This window comes from Phalaenopsis equestris, unplaced genomic scaffold, assembly GCF_001263595.1.
Source record: "Phalaenopsis equestris unplaced genomic scaffold, ASM126359v1 Scaffold000002, whole genome shotgun sequence".
In the NCBI taxonomy this organism is placed as follows: Eukaryota; Viridiplantae; Streptophyta; class Magnoliopsida; order Asparagales; family Orchidaceae; genus Phalaenopsis; species Phalaenopsis equestris.
In genome coordinates this window covers 61,555,735-61,572,588 of record NW_018164444.1, presented here as the reverse complement: position 1 = coordinate 61,572,588, position 16,854 = coordinate 61,555,735, and the positions used below count along the sequence as shown (strand labels likewise).

The 16,854-nt window shown below is 34.0% G+C and overlaps 1 protein-coding gene across 4 annotated transcripts; it reads right to left on the bottom strand.

The window, feature by feature from the left end:
- Window positions 1-681: 681 nt before the first annotated feature.
- On the bottom strand, window positions 682-16,808 carry LOC110033334. Of its 4 annotated transcripts, none has more exons than XM_020737268.1 (10): window positions 16,557-16,808; window positions 7,195-7,630; window positions 6,951-7,090; window positions 6,059-6,103; window positions 5,710-5,763; window positions 4,249-4,356; window positions 3,953-4,159; window positions 3,780-3,865; window positions 1,963-2,936; window positions 682-1,260 (listed from the first exon to the last, which is right to left on the bottom strand). In XM_020737268.1, exons 2-10 carry the CDS (start codon window positions 7,628-7,630, stop codon window positions 986-988), a joined length of 2,325 nt encoding a protein of 774 aa, XP_020592927.1. In that variant the 5' UTR covers window positions 16,557-16,808; the 3' UTR covers window positions 682-985. The 4 variants fall into 4 exon arrangements, with proteins under 4 accessions (XP_020592927.1, XP_020592934.1, XP_020592942.1 ...); XM_020737275.1 differs by having other exon boundaries at window positions 683-1,260; window positions 7,195-7,573; XM_020737283.1 differs by having other exon boundaries at window positions 683-1,260; window positions 7,195-7,459.
- Window positions 16,809-16,854: the final 46 nt, after the last annotated feature.

Sequence of the window (16,854 nt, the reverse complement as noted above, 5' to 3'; positions counted from 1 at the left end):
CCTTATGGTTATACACAAACACACACAGAGATAACATTTTCATATTTTAAACCCTTGCATGAACACATATCACTGACAAAAAGTGATCATAATATTTTTTTATGTAATATTAATAATCTGAATGTTGTGTAAATATGAATATTTAGATATATGTAAATACATAAGAATTATGCACCGCGTAATGAAAATGACCCTAAATAATAGTAATAATAATAATAATAATATATATATAACTCAAATTATTATATTATAACAAAAATTGAGGGTACCTTCGAAAATTTCTCCTCATTAGGGTAAGTCGGATATATTTATATAGGATTCAAACTTGCAATCAGTTCCTTAACATCATTTGAATAAAAAGGTGTCTTGCTCCACTTAAAACACAAAGATATTCATCACTCCCATTTTAAATTACTTAAAACAAATCATTATTACAGAAAAACTTATTTGTAAAATACGCACATTCTACCTTATACTCCATGAAGAACAACAACGATCAAATTATCAATAGGAGATGCAGCAAGGACTTGGGTAAACATCAACAAGGATAATATAATGATAAATTGGAAACTCCTTGAACCATTAAATCAATGGAGAAATCTTTTTTATTATACATTCGTCTTCAGTTCGGTCACAAATATATCATCAAAAACTCTTAAAAACTTTTGGTTGTAGAGGAAGAAAACAAAAGGACGACCCCTCCAAAATGATATCATAATCAATACTATTAAAACCAAAGAAGAAATTATTACATAAACAAAAACAAAAAAAAAGAACTTTCAGAGATAAAAAAAGTTCCCCGATAAATCATTTAAAGAAATAAAGACTATAGTTTGGCGGTCATCAACGAATTCTATCAAGTGCAAAATGAAACCAGAAAGAGATTCAAAAAGGCATATAGCTTCAAGAACACGGAATACCGAACCTCTGCTAATAAGAAACGGGTCAATTGAAACTGCACAACTCTTCAAAATCCTCTGCACGCCTAACTCTTCTGCTTGGGAACATATTTTAACCTGGAGGTCTTCTCGGCCTTCGGTCTGAATTTGAAATGCCACGAACCAGTTGTTGCGGGGTCATTGACGCCAGTACCCACCAGCCGATTCTCGACACGTCCGAGGACGTGCCGTCCGTGAAAATCCGATGTTTGTAAGGGTGAATTTGCAAAGTTACCTTCAATGGGATTAGGACCTCCTGAAGCGTCAGTTTCTGGGGAAGAAATGACCAACACCTGATCTCCGGCAATGGCCTCCTTCCACCCTGTAAATCAATTTCAAGCACCACTAAGATATATATCTTGTCACAGAGATGATGAAGATTTAACAGTTGAAACTAACTAAGGGAGTGTTTGATGGTATCTTTGAATATAATTTATCACCGCATTTATAAACTCCACCCTAATGCAAAAATGCAAGAGACCTGGGAATTTGCGAATTTTCGGATGTAAGGAATAAAATTTTGCCTTCGATCCAGCTTAAATCCAGATTTACTAAATCCACATAGATGGTGGATTTATCAGATTAACAATTTTCTAATTTACTAAATCCTAATTGCAGCCAAACACCACCCCAAGAATCCTCCATTTAACTTTGAGCAATTAATATTTGTGATTTTGTGGCACCAACAGCCAATAGATCAGGAGAGAAAATGGGGCACTTACATACAGACCACCACCCCAATTCTACGTATTTGCATATTTAAAATTCCAACTTTGCTTTCTTACGTTTATAACACTCAAATCTTTCATATCACTTAACAAAAAAAATAATCTTTCATGTCACCTCAAAAATATCATTACTTTAACTTCTAAAAAGTGAAATGCACCTTCTCATGCACAAGTAAGGTGGCATATATTTAGAAAATAAAGTTTAGGTGTTAGATATGTAGATAAATAAGAATTGAGTGGCATATATGTGAAAAGTAGGTTTGTGCTTACAAATAAGGATAGAGGATGTAACTTACTCAGAGCGAGGAAAGCTTTGGCAGCTTCGCTTGAGAACATCATAGGTCCACCTCCACAACTTTCGCAATCAGAAACTATTTTATCAAAAGCCGGACAGCTTCCATCGGGTAGCAGCCGTTCAGCATCTTTAGTAGCAGAAATACCAGGTTTTACATCACCGTGATCAATTTCAATGGAATTTCCATCGCCATGGCGGCTCACTGGTCTCCACAGTTTTGTTGGAGACTTACTGACACTGTTCAGATTTGAATCAGGCTTAGCCAGCTCAAGCTTCTCCTGTCTCTGTGATTCCGAGATTGTATTTGGGTGTAGAAGATCACCATCTCTGAGTGATACATTGATTGAACCAATAAGGACTTCAACTCTGTCAGAAACAGATGGTTGACTAGCAAGTTCTCCATATCTTCCATCTTCACTCTCAGGCCTTGATTTTATGGTCCAAACCTTATGGTTATTTGGACGACTTATAGCCTTGGAGTCCCTGGAGCTGTTGTGGCGAATGTTAACTGAAGACCTTGATGATGCTGAAACCAGACCTGCTTGAAAGCCATTAGGAATAATTTGAGCGGTTTTCGAGTGAACATGTCGGGAGTGATTTGGCTGCATCTGGCCAGTTCCTCGAGTCTGGTGGATTACATTCTGCTCAGCATCATCAGAGCAGCAAGCTGAATCGCTTGTATTTTGATCTTCTTTCTGTACATTGCGGCTTCCACTCTGGTCAGTATTCTTGTCATCATCAGCAGCTGATGACTCCATAAAATCCAACGGGTGTTCATGATTGTGTGATTCTTCTGAAGTGAAGTCGATAGATGAATCCCTAGAGCTGGACACTTCTGTGGATCCCATGCGGTCCGGAGGAGAGTCAACTGAATGGCCCTTAGAATCAACTTTTCCACCATTGGAAGTTTCGCTCACTTTTTGTTCCTTTTGCCTCAGCTTCTTCAATCGTTTCCTTTCCAAAAGCTCAGCTTGTCTGCCAAATAGAAAACACAAAAGCGAATAATTTTAAGACTCGGAAAAATTCAGGCTTCAAGAAAATTACATAGGAGAAACACCAAGACTATTAATTTAATTTACAAATACCTTTTTATATTTTTCGTGATATTATAAGCAGGTAAAATGTAATTAGTTTCTGAAAGAGACCCTGAAATTTGAGGATCCAGCTACCAAAAACAATGCAAAATTGGATCCAGCTACCAAAAACAATGCAAAATTGGATCCAGTAGAAACTCAAAAGAGAGCCTGAAATTAAATGTGCCACTCAACGCCAGTCAAAACTTATTGAAAGTCCTTAGATAAACAAGTAACATGTTTTAGTACTCCGTAACCTGATAAACATTGATTTTTAACTTCTTGAAAGGGCCCTACGAAAATGGACATACAGAGTGAGACATACTAGCAATAGTATAAATTACTTAAAGGAAAATGTCGCGAAGAAATCCAACAAGTAACTAAAAAACCTGTTATAGAGGAAAAAGTAGCTATCATGCCTTTTTCTGACGAAATATTTCATTATTTGATTTAGTATACTAATAAGTTCATCAAATGAATCAGAATCACAATTGAGATGATCGAAAAAGAAAATATGAGTTAATATATGCTCTAAGGTCGCAAATATCATAAAGAAAGTTCTTTTTCTAACATAAGTAGAGTATGATTTTCATATAATACCAAGCACAAACTATGACCCTACTAGAAAATTGCTTATAGAAATGATTACTGTTCAAAACGTGTGAGAACAATCAAAAGGATCCATCATATCAAGTTGTTTGCACAATGAACTAAAATATCATGTCTTCTATCATCACAACAATACCTTTTCTGGGCGGCATCTTCCTCATCCACAAGCAGCTTTTGGCATCTTAGAGCTTCAGCATCCTGGTCAACGAGCCATGCTTTAACCTATCAAGTGCATTGGTACGGTTAATTATTGTAACTTCAGAAATTAGATATTATCAGGGATGTAATAGGCAAACATGAATACCCTACCAGTACAATTTCAATTAAAAAACTGGCGCAAGCTACTATATTTCTAATTTCCAAAGCCTTCTTCACAACCTCTCCATCAAAGACATACTTCTGCAATGACAAGGCTGTCCCTGCACATAAGAATGTCTTTTCACTTGCTTCATCAAGAACACTGAATAACTCTTGTGATGAAATGGGAGAAATTGAAGGGCTTGCTTGGACAATATCCTGATAAGGTTCAAAAGTATTTCAGCGTCATCACGTAATTACAAAATAAAAAAGGGATAGCAGAGCCATAAAATTGGATATCTTCTTACCAAAAGTGTCAAACCAGCTTTAATGTACCCCTGTGGAAGAGAAGACAACAGCCCTGCTCTACGAAACCATGTAGATAAAGCCTTGATGACAGAAGAACCAGTGACTTCCTGAAAATTGACAGTTCAAGGCACCATTTGAATAAAAAAATATAAAGAATAAATTCAAAATATAACTACGATTATCTTCTGAGCAGAGCGCATCAATCAAATTCAAAAGTTTAAAATAAAATACATTGTGCCATAAACAAAATGAGGCAGTGCTAAAATAAATAAGGAACTCAATATTTGAAGGAACAGAAACGGGGAAAGTTGTTTCAAGATTTCAAATATGGAAAGAGAACCATGAACCCAGCCCAACAAAACATGGAACTTCTATTATCCAAAACAAAGAAAACTCATATCTATCGAGGGAAGTTCATGGAGAACAAGAAAATAAATTCACATTTTTTGCATGTCATCAGGATAAACAGTATATTTTTCATAGTGCATAGGGTCACTTAAACGTCAAATTATTGCCTTTTATTGACAATAAATCATTTTTGCAATGAGAAAGGCTTGCCATTCATGCTTACATAACAATAGTTTAAGTGAAGGGGGTTAAGCAGATTACAGTAAATTAATGGTGAAGGCAACATAGTTTTGCATTATAAAGTATATTTGCCTTCCATGCCCAAAAATACCTTTTTTCAAGCTCCTACTAAATCTTTACGGCTGAAATAAAATAAAATAGATCGAAATTGTCATTCAGCTTAAAATTCAACTTTAACATAATCTTGCAACGTTCATCACATTGAAACGGTCATATCTCCTTTGTGTGAAAAGTTAACTGACACGGACATGGATCAATCTATGATCCAAAACATAACTATCTTGTTTAAAACTTTGCTTATGGGGGCGACTTAAATGTTATAAAGAACCGCAGAAAAATTTAATGAGCCACTGACCCCAGCAAGACAGTAAAAAAACAATTTATGTTGGGACTCTGTTTAGGATTTTGCCCAATGAAAACAATAAAAAAAACTTGAGTTAAGAAATAAAAACTGAGGGAGATGCTAAACGTTGCAATAATCTCTTATACATGTTAAGCTGCCACAACAAACAAATCATAACAATATTTGACGTGCTATGAAAAAGAAAGGCAGGTTTGAGTTTGATGGCACATGAGGAGAAGAAAACCAGAAGATGGATGAGAACCTGTCCTACATAAGTAGCCATGTCTTAGAAACAAGGTAAAAGGTTCAAGCTACTATGTTTTAACTGGAAAAGGCTTCAAAATCGAGGGCAGCAAAGCACTATTATTTTAAAAAGGCACCAATAACCTGGCCTGCTTATGTTTACATACTCACATGAAATGAGTCAAGAAACTAGTAATCATATATAACCTAAAAGAAAACAAGTATTAAGCAATTGCTGCTATTATGTGGAATATAAAAGATACATAAAAAATATTTAGTCCATCACCTCCACCGTTGCATTCCTGAGCGACACTAACTCTTTGGCCTCATCCACAGAGAGCTGCACAAAGAATGTGCTCAGTTAATTTTAGGCATGGTAGCAGAAACACAAACGGCTACAACAAAGAAGGTCAATATTATGCATATACACGTCCAAGTATAAAACAATAAATGACACTTGCAGAAATTTTGTTCAAGCCAAAAACAATAACAATGTTAGGTTCCAACTTGTGTTGAGAAATAACATCAAAGGCATGTGTTTTCAGTCCCATCAGGAATAACTTCGGTCAGGTCCCAACCGAGGCCAAACATGACAATAACTATGTATCAGTAAGCTCCAAAGAAAAATTTCTTACCTTGTCCCAAAATGTTCCTAAAAGGTCTCTGCTTTTCTGAGAGTCCTACAAAATAAAAAAAATATGCATCAGATAAGACGAATGTGAGAACTAAATTTAGTTCAAGATATCAACAAAGACTGCATCCAGTCTAGTTTACATCACTGTAAATAAAGCTGGTATTAAGTACATCGTCTCACATTGCCACGATATGTATTTCACACACAAATCTAGCCCAGTAGGTACAAATCACAACCTGATTCACTTTCAGATAATAAGCAAACATTTTATATCATGAATAAAAATGTCAAGCAACCACGAAAATGTGTGGGTTTGATGCATAAGCTTAAATCTATTTGCAAAAATTTTCTAAAAAAAACTAAGAAGAATAGCAAGTTTGATTGCCTTAGCATATATCATATTCATAACCTAAATCTCTTGAGGTCATGTAACTTTTTGCCAGATACCTGAAATTCGAAACCATAAAAAAAAAATCCCTACAGATTGCGGATAGGATTGTTTAAAATTCTGAGAAATTGGTGAGAACTTGGGTTCAAAATAATAAAGAAGCTGATGCCAGTTCCCAAAAAATAATTTCTTCCTAAAAGCTTATGCCAGTTAACAATTGACAAGTATGAATTAGAAAAAATAGATACATTCATTTACCTAATACATTACAGCTCTCCTCCCTGCTAGAAGAGTTTTAAAGCTTTAACTAAATTAGCATTTTGGCGCTCCAAAAAATGAACAGTACATTATAGACTTTAGCACTAGCACAATATTATGCCAAAATTTCTCTTGCAAAATACCAAGTGTTTCAAAAAGCAATAGCGACACATATTTCCTATATCTTTTGGAAACTTTCAATAGATCAACTTCATGTAGGAATACATAAGAAGATTATAAAAAGTACCTTATCAACATTCAAAGATCGTCGATGCACGCGCCTGTGCCGCCGAAAATTAATGGAGGAACAAAATTCACGAGAACACTTGTCACATTTCTGCAATTGTGTTTTGGAGGGTGACAACAAAGGCCATCCTGGAAGGTTTGCTGCAAAAAATAATCAACCCTTTTGTGATCAGCTCCTAACATACAATGAGACCCGTACCTATTACTATTTATAACCTAAAATACCTGATTTTGACACGACATACATTTTTCAGGCTCACCGGTGGCTTTTGCAGCTGCCTGAGCAAATGCAAATACAGCTTCAGGAATTTTGCGTGACGACATTTGTGGAAGTGTGCCCTTTGAACCCTTGGTATTAGATTCCCAACCCTTGAGAGCATGAAGAGGATCCTTAATCCCATTTGATTCCGAGGAAAAGGAATTGACGGCATAGAAAATGTTGTCAGAGTTCTCCTTGAATTCATCACAGCTGTCCCCCATTGAGCTTTTAGAAACTTTGTCACTTCCTTGCTGCTCAAAGGCATGAAGCAATTCTATTAGCTGAACAGGGCTATCACCAGTTCTTGAGAGGGAGAGAAAAGACTCTTTTCCTATGGCTTGCCGAATCAAACTGTCAATATTATCCTGCTCAAGGTTCATTGTGCTTAGAGTTTTACAAGGTCTCACTTTTCTTACTGACATCTATCATCCATAGAAAACATGAAAGAAAAAAAGTCAAACAAATAGGTCACAAAAAAACAAATTTGGAACAAATACAATGAGAGAAATAGCAGAAGTTGATCTGATTCTAAAGATTTAAGAGTAAATGATTTCATTGAAAAATTAGAGGAAGCAGTATCATACGAAACAAACATATAGTTTAAATCCTTTATCCTGTCAAATTCTCACAAAGGAATAGGAATAGGTGTTCAACACTGAAAGGTAGAGTTTACATTAAAAGTTACTACGTTGAATCTAAACAAACAATTAGTTTACATCAAATAGTTTAAAACCTTTGTCCTGCCTCTGCTTATTTTGTCTGCTTAATAAGCTAATCAATGAGTTACTATGTTTGATCCAGACAACCAATGAATTACTATGTTATGCTGACTGAATTAACCAATCAAATATGGCCAATCCAGCATAATACTTCTTTAACTCCATATATCAGGATTAATTCTATGCTAATCATAAGATTACATCATCAGTCTTGATACAGGGCACAAAACACTAATACCACAATACTGAGATTCAGCTGATTCCAAGTTAAATTACAAGATTATGTAATACCTGGGATTAGAAATCTTCACTTGAGCCTTGAGTTAATCTCATCTCAAACTAAAAACATATCTCCTCCTATCATTTTAAAGAGTATTAAATTATTTGAAAAACCACGCTTTCATGGAGAACTGACATATCCAATGTTATTCCTACAAAAATTCTTTCCTGTTCGAAAGGTAAAGTATAGGTACATTAAATATGAATAATGTTGGCTATTTCAAATGCATTTTATAATTATTTTATGAGATATTTAACGTTCAAAATCAAACTATGCTCCATTGAACAAAATGCATTTGTTAAGTTGCAGAGAGTGCCTCAAATATTATTAGGCCATAGCACTGCAAAGGATTTTACATCTACTATAAGATAAATATCATCTATGATCATATTATAAAAAAAAAATTAATAATAATAAAGTTCATAGAAGTTCCAATGGTCCAATTGCTCTATGAAAATTGCAAGCAAATATAATTCTCAAATCGCACAGTTGAGATCAAAGAGGATACTGCCTGGAGTCCACAGGCATTAATGAATTGTTGATAAAAAAGCATACGATGGAGATTAAAACTCTTAAAGGCAGACCAATAGACCATTATGTTAAATTTCATATTACATTAGGATAAAAACTGATTTGACTTTTTGGGATAAAATTGTATTTCAACTTGAAATTCAAATTAGGATAATTTATACAAGAATTATAATGACTTACCTTTAAGTTATCTAGTTAGTTATCTAGTTAGTTATTTGTAGATAGGACTTTCCTCTATCCATGGAGTTTGGTTAGTTATGAATTAACACTTATCCTTGATGCAATGCACCTATTTAAATGCTCAAATCATGTATAAAATTCAATCAAGAATTAAAAAACACTCCCAATTCTTATACTTGTTTTCCTCTCTCATTATGTACTTAGCTGAAAATTTTTTTCTGCTGCTTTGCTGAAATTGGCTGTTGTGCTGCTTCTCTAAACTTGTGGAACTGATGTATTACTCCGTTGGCTTTTTGTCCAGTGGATGAAGGACTCAGGGGCACTAAGTTATTTATTGTCTTATTGTTGTCCCGGTATGGAATAAGTACAAAAACAATGAACTTGAAGGTTGTTATAGCAAATTGAAAGAAAAAACAGCACTTTACTGCTGTCCAGTAAAGTTGACATAGAAAAACAATGAGAAAAAAAGTGCGCAGTAAGTAAAGGAGAAGATAACAAATATAAATCAAATGTTTCAATACCACTTTGAAATAGAGTTCAAGTACGTTTTAATTAATCAATAGATGGATAGAGAAATTCCAGAAAATTCTTAACAACAATTTTTGAATCCATTATAGCCTCACATTGCGGGCACAAACAATATAGCTCCAAGAAGTTGGCAATAGATCAAGTTGGTATCATAGCATCGATCATTGTTGAATGGAATAATAAAAAAAGAGATATAAAGACAATGAAGAGCAATTCTTGTCTTGGAAATGCATCAAAAGCCAAGAATACTAGAGTAAGAAGAAGAAGAAGGAAAAAAAGCAATCTATGACAAACAAAGATTTAACACAACATAAAGCAGACCAACTGGACAAACTGACAAAACAAATGAACACATATTATAATGACGAGGATATAAACATCCATCATTACCACTAAAAAGACGAATTGTACTCCACATCCTTCTTCAATGTTGAATGCAAATATGGTTGGAGAGGACAAATATAAGGATATAAATATCACCCATGACAAGGTTTTCAGGCAATTGATGTTAAAACCGACATGCCCTAGTATAGTGGAATGCCCATTTAAAAAGAAATCAAGAAGAGACTTTGGGGATGTTCACACAACTAATACACTAAAGCTCTACCTGATTCAATATGCAAAAGATCTGTAGGATAAGTGGGGCAATTTAAAGTAATAAAATAGAATTTTTTGTCCATGAATACATCACAAAATTCAGGCTGCAGGGGGCGGAACATTGATGATGTACGCCTAAAATTTTTATGTTCAAACTATCATATTAAAAATAAGGCAAAAGGGATAAGGCTCAAGAGAGGTTTTACGATCCTAAAAAATCTTCCAGATATAACAATATATCTGACTGCAATGACTCAAGAACACACAAGGAAAGTTGTTCGAACAGAGGAAATAAATCAAGAAAATAGTGATTAGTGTCATCATCAACATAAACATTCAAAAAAACAACATTTATGTCAAATTGGTTCAAAAATAAGGGTTGGAAGCCATACCCATCCCAATCATTACCATTTTGGTTGGATTCAGAAGGGGGCCTAAAATGAATATTGATCTCCAGTGTTGCCTAAAGTTTGCAATCATCAAGGTTCTGGATTATATTGATGGATGATATGAAAATGTGACTCCACATGACACAACTAATACTTTCATGATGGGTATGTGATACTGCATCAACAACCCAATTAGCATCACTTTACCAAAAAAGAAGATGACATTTGTAGTAAAGACTACTACAACAACAACAACAAAGCCTTAATGCCACTACGTGGGGTTGGGTACATGATGGGTACATGAATCTTTTTTCTCCATTGCATCCTCTTTAGTGTCATATTTTCATTTCATTTTCATTTAGTTCTGATAAATTAAAATCATTTTTAATACAACAAACCCAAGTCTTCCTAGGTCTACCTCTGCCTTTCTTTAACATAAGTCGAATATAAAACATTTACTCTCCTAATCAGATCATCAAATGGTCGACGCTTAATGTGACCAAACCATCTAAGATGACTTTCTCTAATTTTATCCGTCACAGGAGCTACACCAACCCTATCACGGATATAATCATTTCGCATTTTTTTTCTTTAAGTGTAAAGCCACTCGATCACCTAATCATTCTCATCTTAACAACACTCAGTATTATGCTTCTCTTTTAAAGGCCAACATTCAGCGCCATAGAGCATTGCAGGTCTCACCACCGCCTTACAAAATTTCCTTTCAGTCTAAGCGGTACTTTTCAATCACACAAAAGGCCTGAAGCATTCCTCCACTTCAACCAACCAACTTGAATTCTATAATTAACATCCCCATCTATATATATCACCATCGCTTTGAACAACAGACTCGAGATATCTAAATCGTTCACACCTTTTAATAATTTGATCACCTAAAGTTACACTTTTATCATTAGAGCTATTACTATTAAAATTACATTCCATGTATTTAGTTTTAGTTCTACTCAAATGAAGGCCTTTAGACTCCAATGTAAACCTCCATAATTCAAGATTTTCCTAAACTCTTTCTCTAGTCTTATCCACAAGAAGGGTATCATCGGCGAAAAGCATACACCAAGGAACCTCCTCTTGCAAATGTACAATAAGAGCATCCATAACTAAAGCTAAAAGATTTGGGCTTAAAGTCGGTCCTTGATGTAATCCAACCGAAATAGGAAAATACTTAGTCTTATATAATAGGAAATTTTTATAACAAGCTAGTATACATATCTTTAATGACTTGAATATAAGTCATATCAACACCTTTCTTACAATACCTTTCTTTTCTATAACTCTCTAAATGACTTCTCTTGGAACCTTATCATAAACTTTTTCTAAACCAATAAAAATCAAATGTAGATTCTTCTTATTATCTCTGAACTTCTCCATCAAACCTCTCAATAAATGTATAGCTTCCATAGTAGACATGTCCGGCATAAATCCAAACTGATTATGAGAAATATTTGTATCACGTCTTAAACTATGTTCAATAACACTCTCCCATAATTTTAACATATGTCACATCAACTTAATTCCTCTATAATTTGCACACTCTTGTGCATCCCCTTTATTCTTAAAAATGGGGATCAAAATACTCTTCCTCCACTCCTCAGACATCTTTTTAGTATTTAAAATAATATTAAAGAGTTTAGTTAGCCAAGAAACTCCCAAATCTCCTAAACATTTCCATATTTCAACCGGGATATCATAAGGTCCTATCACCCTTGATTTTCTTTTAAGCCTCCTCAACTTCTTTTTTACTAATGCGACAGTAAAAATGAAACGTTTTAACGATATTAAGATCACTAAGATCGATCGTATTTTCAAAAACTTCATTAAAAAGTATCAAAATAATTTACCCACCTGTTGAAATCTTTTACTAAGAAAAGCACTTTTGATTTTCATCTTTAGTGCACTTTACTTGAGTTAAATCTTTACTTTTTCTTTCTCTTTCTTTGGCTAGTTTATACATATATTTTTCACCCTTCTTAGTATCTAATCTATTATAGAGATCATTAAAAAAAGAATTTTTAACGTAAAATGTTGTTCTATTAGACTCTCTGTGGGTCATTTGATATTTATCACAGTTCTATAAGCATTTACATTTAAACCAATTTTTTGTAACATAACTTCTTATATTTTATTTTTTATTGCACATTATTATTCCACCACCAACTATTTTTATTTAAAAAAACTTTTTTTTTCTCCACATAATCTTTTGCTATTTGTTTAATAGTGTTTGTTATTTATCCCATGTTTCATCATGAACATCCCAAAATTTGAAATATTAATTTTACTCATAAAAATAATTTTATTTGTATCTTTTACGTTCTCTCGTCTAATTCTATGATGATGAGTCCTAGTATTCTTTATTTTACAATTCTTCATCTTAAAATCTAGAATTAATAAACGATGTTGGGTATTTAGATCCTCACTTGAAATGACGTTACAATCTTTATAATTTTGACGATCTCTTCTTTTTATAAGAAAATAATCAATTTGTGTTTTATTAGATCAATTCTTATAAGTAATAAGATGCTCATTTTTTTCTTGAATAGAGTATTAGTAATAACAAAATCGTACGCTAAAATAAAATCTAAAATAGCTCTATCGTCTTCATTAGTCACTCTAAAACCGTAGCTACCATGAATATTTCTAAAATCTTATACCACTCTACCGACATGTCAATTTAAATTTCCTCCGACAAAAATTATTTCTTCAAGAGATATCATTTGTATTAAGTCTTCTAAATCATTCCAAAATTTATCTTTGAACCCTATATCTAAACCTACTTGAGAAGCATAAGCACTTATAATATTAAAAATCTTAGTATCAATGATAATTTTAAGGTCTATAATTCTATCTTCAACTCTCTTAGTTTTTACAACATTATCTTTCAAATTCTTATCTATAATTACACCTGCACCATTTATAATGCGACTCTTACCAGAATACCAAAGTTTAAAACTAATCAATCTCCTTAGTCTTTTTCTCCAACCCATTTAGTTTCTTGAATACATAAGATATTAATATTTCTATGGCATTTGTAGTAAAGGCTACAGAGTGTCAAATGCATATGTATAATAAAGAGGGAAAGCATGCAGACATATTAATGAAAACAGACAACTTTTGTTGATGCTAGTACATCCCGTTAAAGGGAAAATTATGCTTAATCTTGAGCAAAATAGGGTAACCTGAAGATACAAAAGCTGATAGAGAAGCAAGAAAGACAATCAATCACCAATAAACGACCATCGAATAAACCAATTTATTGAAACAACTATCAAAATTGACATCAACAAAATAAAAAAAGAATCATGAGTGATCGAGAATATATGTAACTACACAATGATGTACCTACAACAACCCAAAGACATCTAGAAGGAGTAAAAAAAGTTTGATAAAAGAATGGGGTACGAAATACCAAAAGGGAAGAAATCCTCATCACTAAAGATTTGAGATCAAAGAGCCAGCCTCTTACCAGACTAATAAAAAAAACTGATGATAAGAAATCAATATCTCGTTAATTTTAGCAAGCTAGAAAGAAGAAATATTATCATAGAAATAAGTCAAACTAAATAGTACACAAAATATATGACCTTAAACATTTACAAAACTCTTAAAGATGCAATGCTAACCCCGCTCTAAAATAACGAACCTCTCAAATAAAGATAAAGATCTTCTAAAAACTTCCTGAAAGAAAAGTTAGCAAACAAAGTAAAGCAATATAGTTGGTAGATTGAAAAGTCAATCTACACCACTAGAAGTTATGGTTTCAAAGTAATGATATCCGACTAAAGAGTGTTCCAACTATTTAGAGATCGATCTGATAGGCGATCAACCCGATCATCAATTATCATGATTTGGGAACCATATGATAAAATGGAACGATTAAAAATATCATAGTTGTTGAATTTTAAAGTTTAATTTCTCCTTAAAAAAAGCCAACAATAGTGATTCTCCTACACACTACCGAGGTTGAAAAAATGTAGCACATAGTTCATAAGTGCAATAAATCGTCGATTAGGCATCATATAGTGGAGATCAAGAACTTTAAGATAAAATAATAAGTCAAAGTTCATATTACAGTGGGATAAGGGTGAATTTTACTTTCTTTACTTATTTGAATAAGTTTGCAATTGTATTAAATTTCAAATTAAAATAATTACAATATGAATTCTATTTTAGTTTAAACATTTTCTTATCACCCCAAAGGTTACAGGATGGAATTGATTATCAGTGATAAAGTTCTAATCCAATATTTTGGCAACAACTTAAGCCCAAATTAAAATAATTAAAATATGAATTCTCTTTTAGTTTGAACCTTTTCTTATCACCCCAAAGGTTACATGATGGAATTGATTATCAGTGGTAAAGTTCTAATCCAATATTTTGGCAACAACTTAAGCCCAAATATTGATTGCTTTGAACTTATATAATTGATTATTGGTAAAAATTTCCTCATTTGTTGGATTTTGTAATGTGTCTGTCCAAAGGCTCAAATCCTAAATTAAATTCAAACATAAGTTCGTAAAGCCTCACGAGTTTTATATACATTTCCTTATCTTCTTCAGCCCCCAGTATAAATACTCTAGCAAGGAGCTTCAGATTTGCTCTCTATTACAATTTCCCCGTGAAACATATTTGCTGAATGATCTTCCCTGTGGTGAGATGAAGCATGAAGCTCTGATTGAAGAGAACTTATTATGGGATGCTGTATTGCTTTATATGCGTTTTGGGACGTTAATTGCTGAGCTTGTTTACTGTGCAGTGTAAGACAGCTCAAGTAAACAACGTTGTTTGCTGAGCTAGCATGGAATTAGTCCAAAAAAGGTGAACCCGAAGGGCATTACAGCAAGAAACAAGAAGACAACAGCACATTGCTTCTGTCCAATAAAGAAGTAATAAAAAAAAGAAGAAATAATTTGTTTCTGCAGCATGGACTAAAATATTGTTCAAGGTGCACACTTTGTGGCTCACATCAAACTAAGATGTCCAAAACACATCAAGACTTAAGCCTCGCTAGCTTACACATTTTTCATATGACGCATATGCCTCAAGGCACTATGCCTTGGGATATTTGAGGCAGCACCACAATCATTATATTTAAAAAATATATATATTATTACTTTACATTACTATATACAATATTAAAAATAACCTAAACCTTAAAAATTCACGGTGGGATTGTAGACATTGTTCGTCATGCACCAATCATGTAAGAAGAGCAGCCGAGCAAGCGCAGGAGCAGCTACAGCCCAAGCACTCACCATTTGTCCTAATTGTGTGAGAAAAGGAGCTTTAGCTGCAGAGGAAAGGATCCCATCAATCCGCAATGGCAGTTCTTCCATCCTTTACTTACAAACCATAAAAATAAAGCATGTTCCTCTTATAATGTCTTTGTCTGTGAGAAGCTTTAACTAGTGCAGATAGACTTGAAGCACATAAGGTCTTCTTAACAATACCATGCCAAAGATCGAAGTTATGTGGTGCCAGCGTCAATGAATGTTTGAATGGAATCCTAATATGACTTGGCCCACTTGGGTCTTCTAATTTGTAACTTCCCTTCATATGGCTCTCCTTATTTTACAATATAATGTTTTCCTATTGACTTTTCTAAATATTTAAGGGTTTTCTTAGCATGGAGAATGGATATTATGCTTTGGGAACAATACAATCCCCTGCGCATTGATTTGTTTGTGGGCTCTTCATAACGAATCATCTCTATCCTCTCATATGTATGATAGCTGCAGAAGCCATGGACTCCGTGATGTGTGATTGATCGTTGGGTTATATACTTCGTCTTACATCATCCCTCGCGAGCCTTCTCGAACAAAAACTCCTCATCTAGTAATTACTATTAGAGCTGCTTCTCGTTTTAACACAAACAAATGAGGAAAACAGATATAATCACACGGCACATTATTACCATAAGGTGAAACTTCTGATTTTAAACGATTACCCATAACCATCAGTAACAAACACTCACGCAACCTAAAAAAAAAAAAAAAAAAAAAAAGCCACGAAAAATCCTAAGATCGGATCAACAATATACATATCTTCCGGACGAAGAAAATTAGATCGGGTAAAATAGCAAACAATCAAAGCAAGCTGCTGCGACTACCTGGATGCGACGTTATCCTGGATCACGCGAGGATGGATCAATCAACAACAACAGCGAGACGCCGACGGCCCTTCGGAAGAGATCGGAATAAGACGAAAAGGGAGGTCGAAGGAGGTGGAAACCCTAAAATTGTTGAAGATCCGGATAAATCTCGCATGAGCTGACGATAAAAGAGAGAAGAAATTTTATAAGCGCTGTTCTCCGAGTCGAGGGGAAATCGAAATTAGGTGTGCGGTGTGCCGCTAGATGTTCATTAGGAATAATCGGGCGCTCCGCGAAAGGCGGGTCAGCCAGAAAT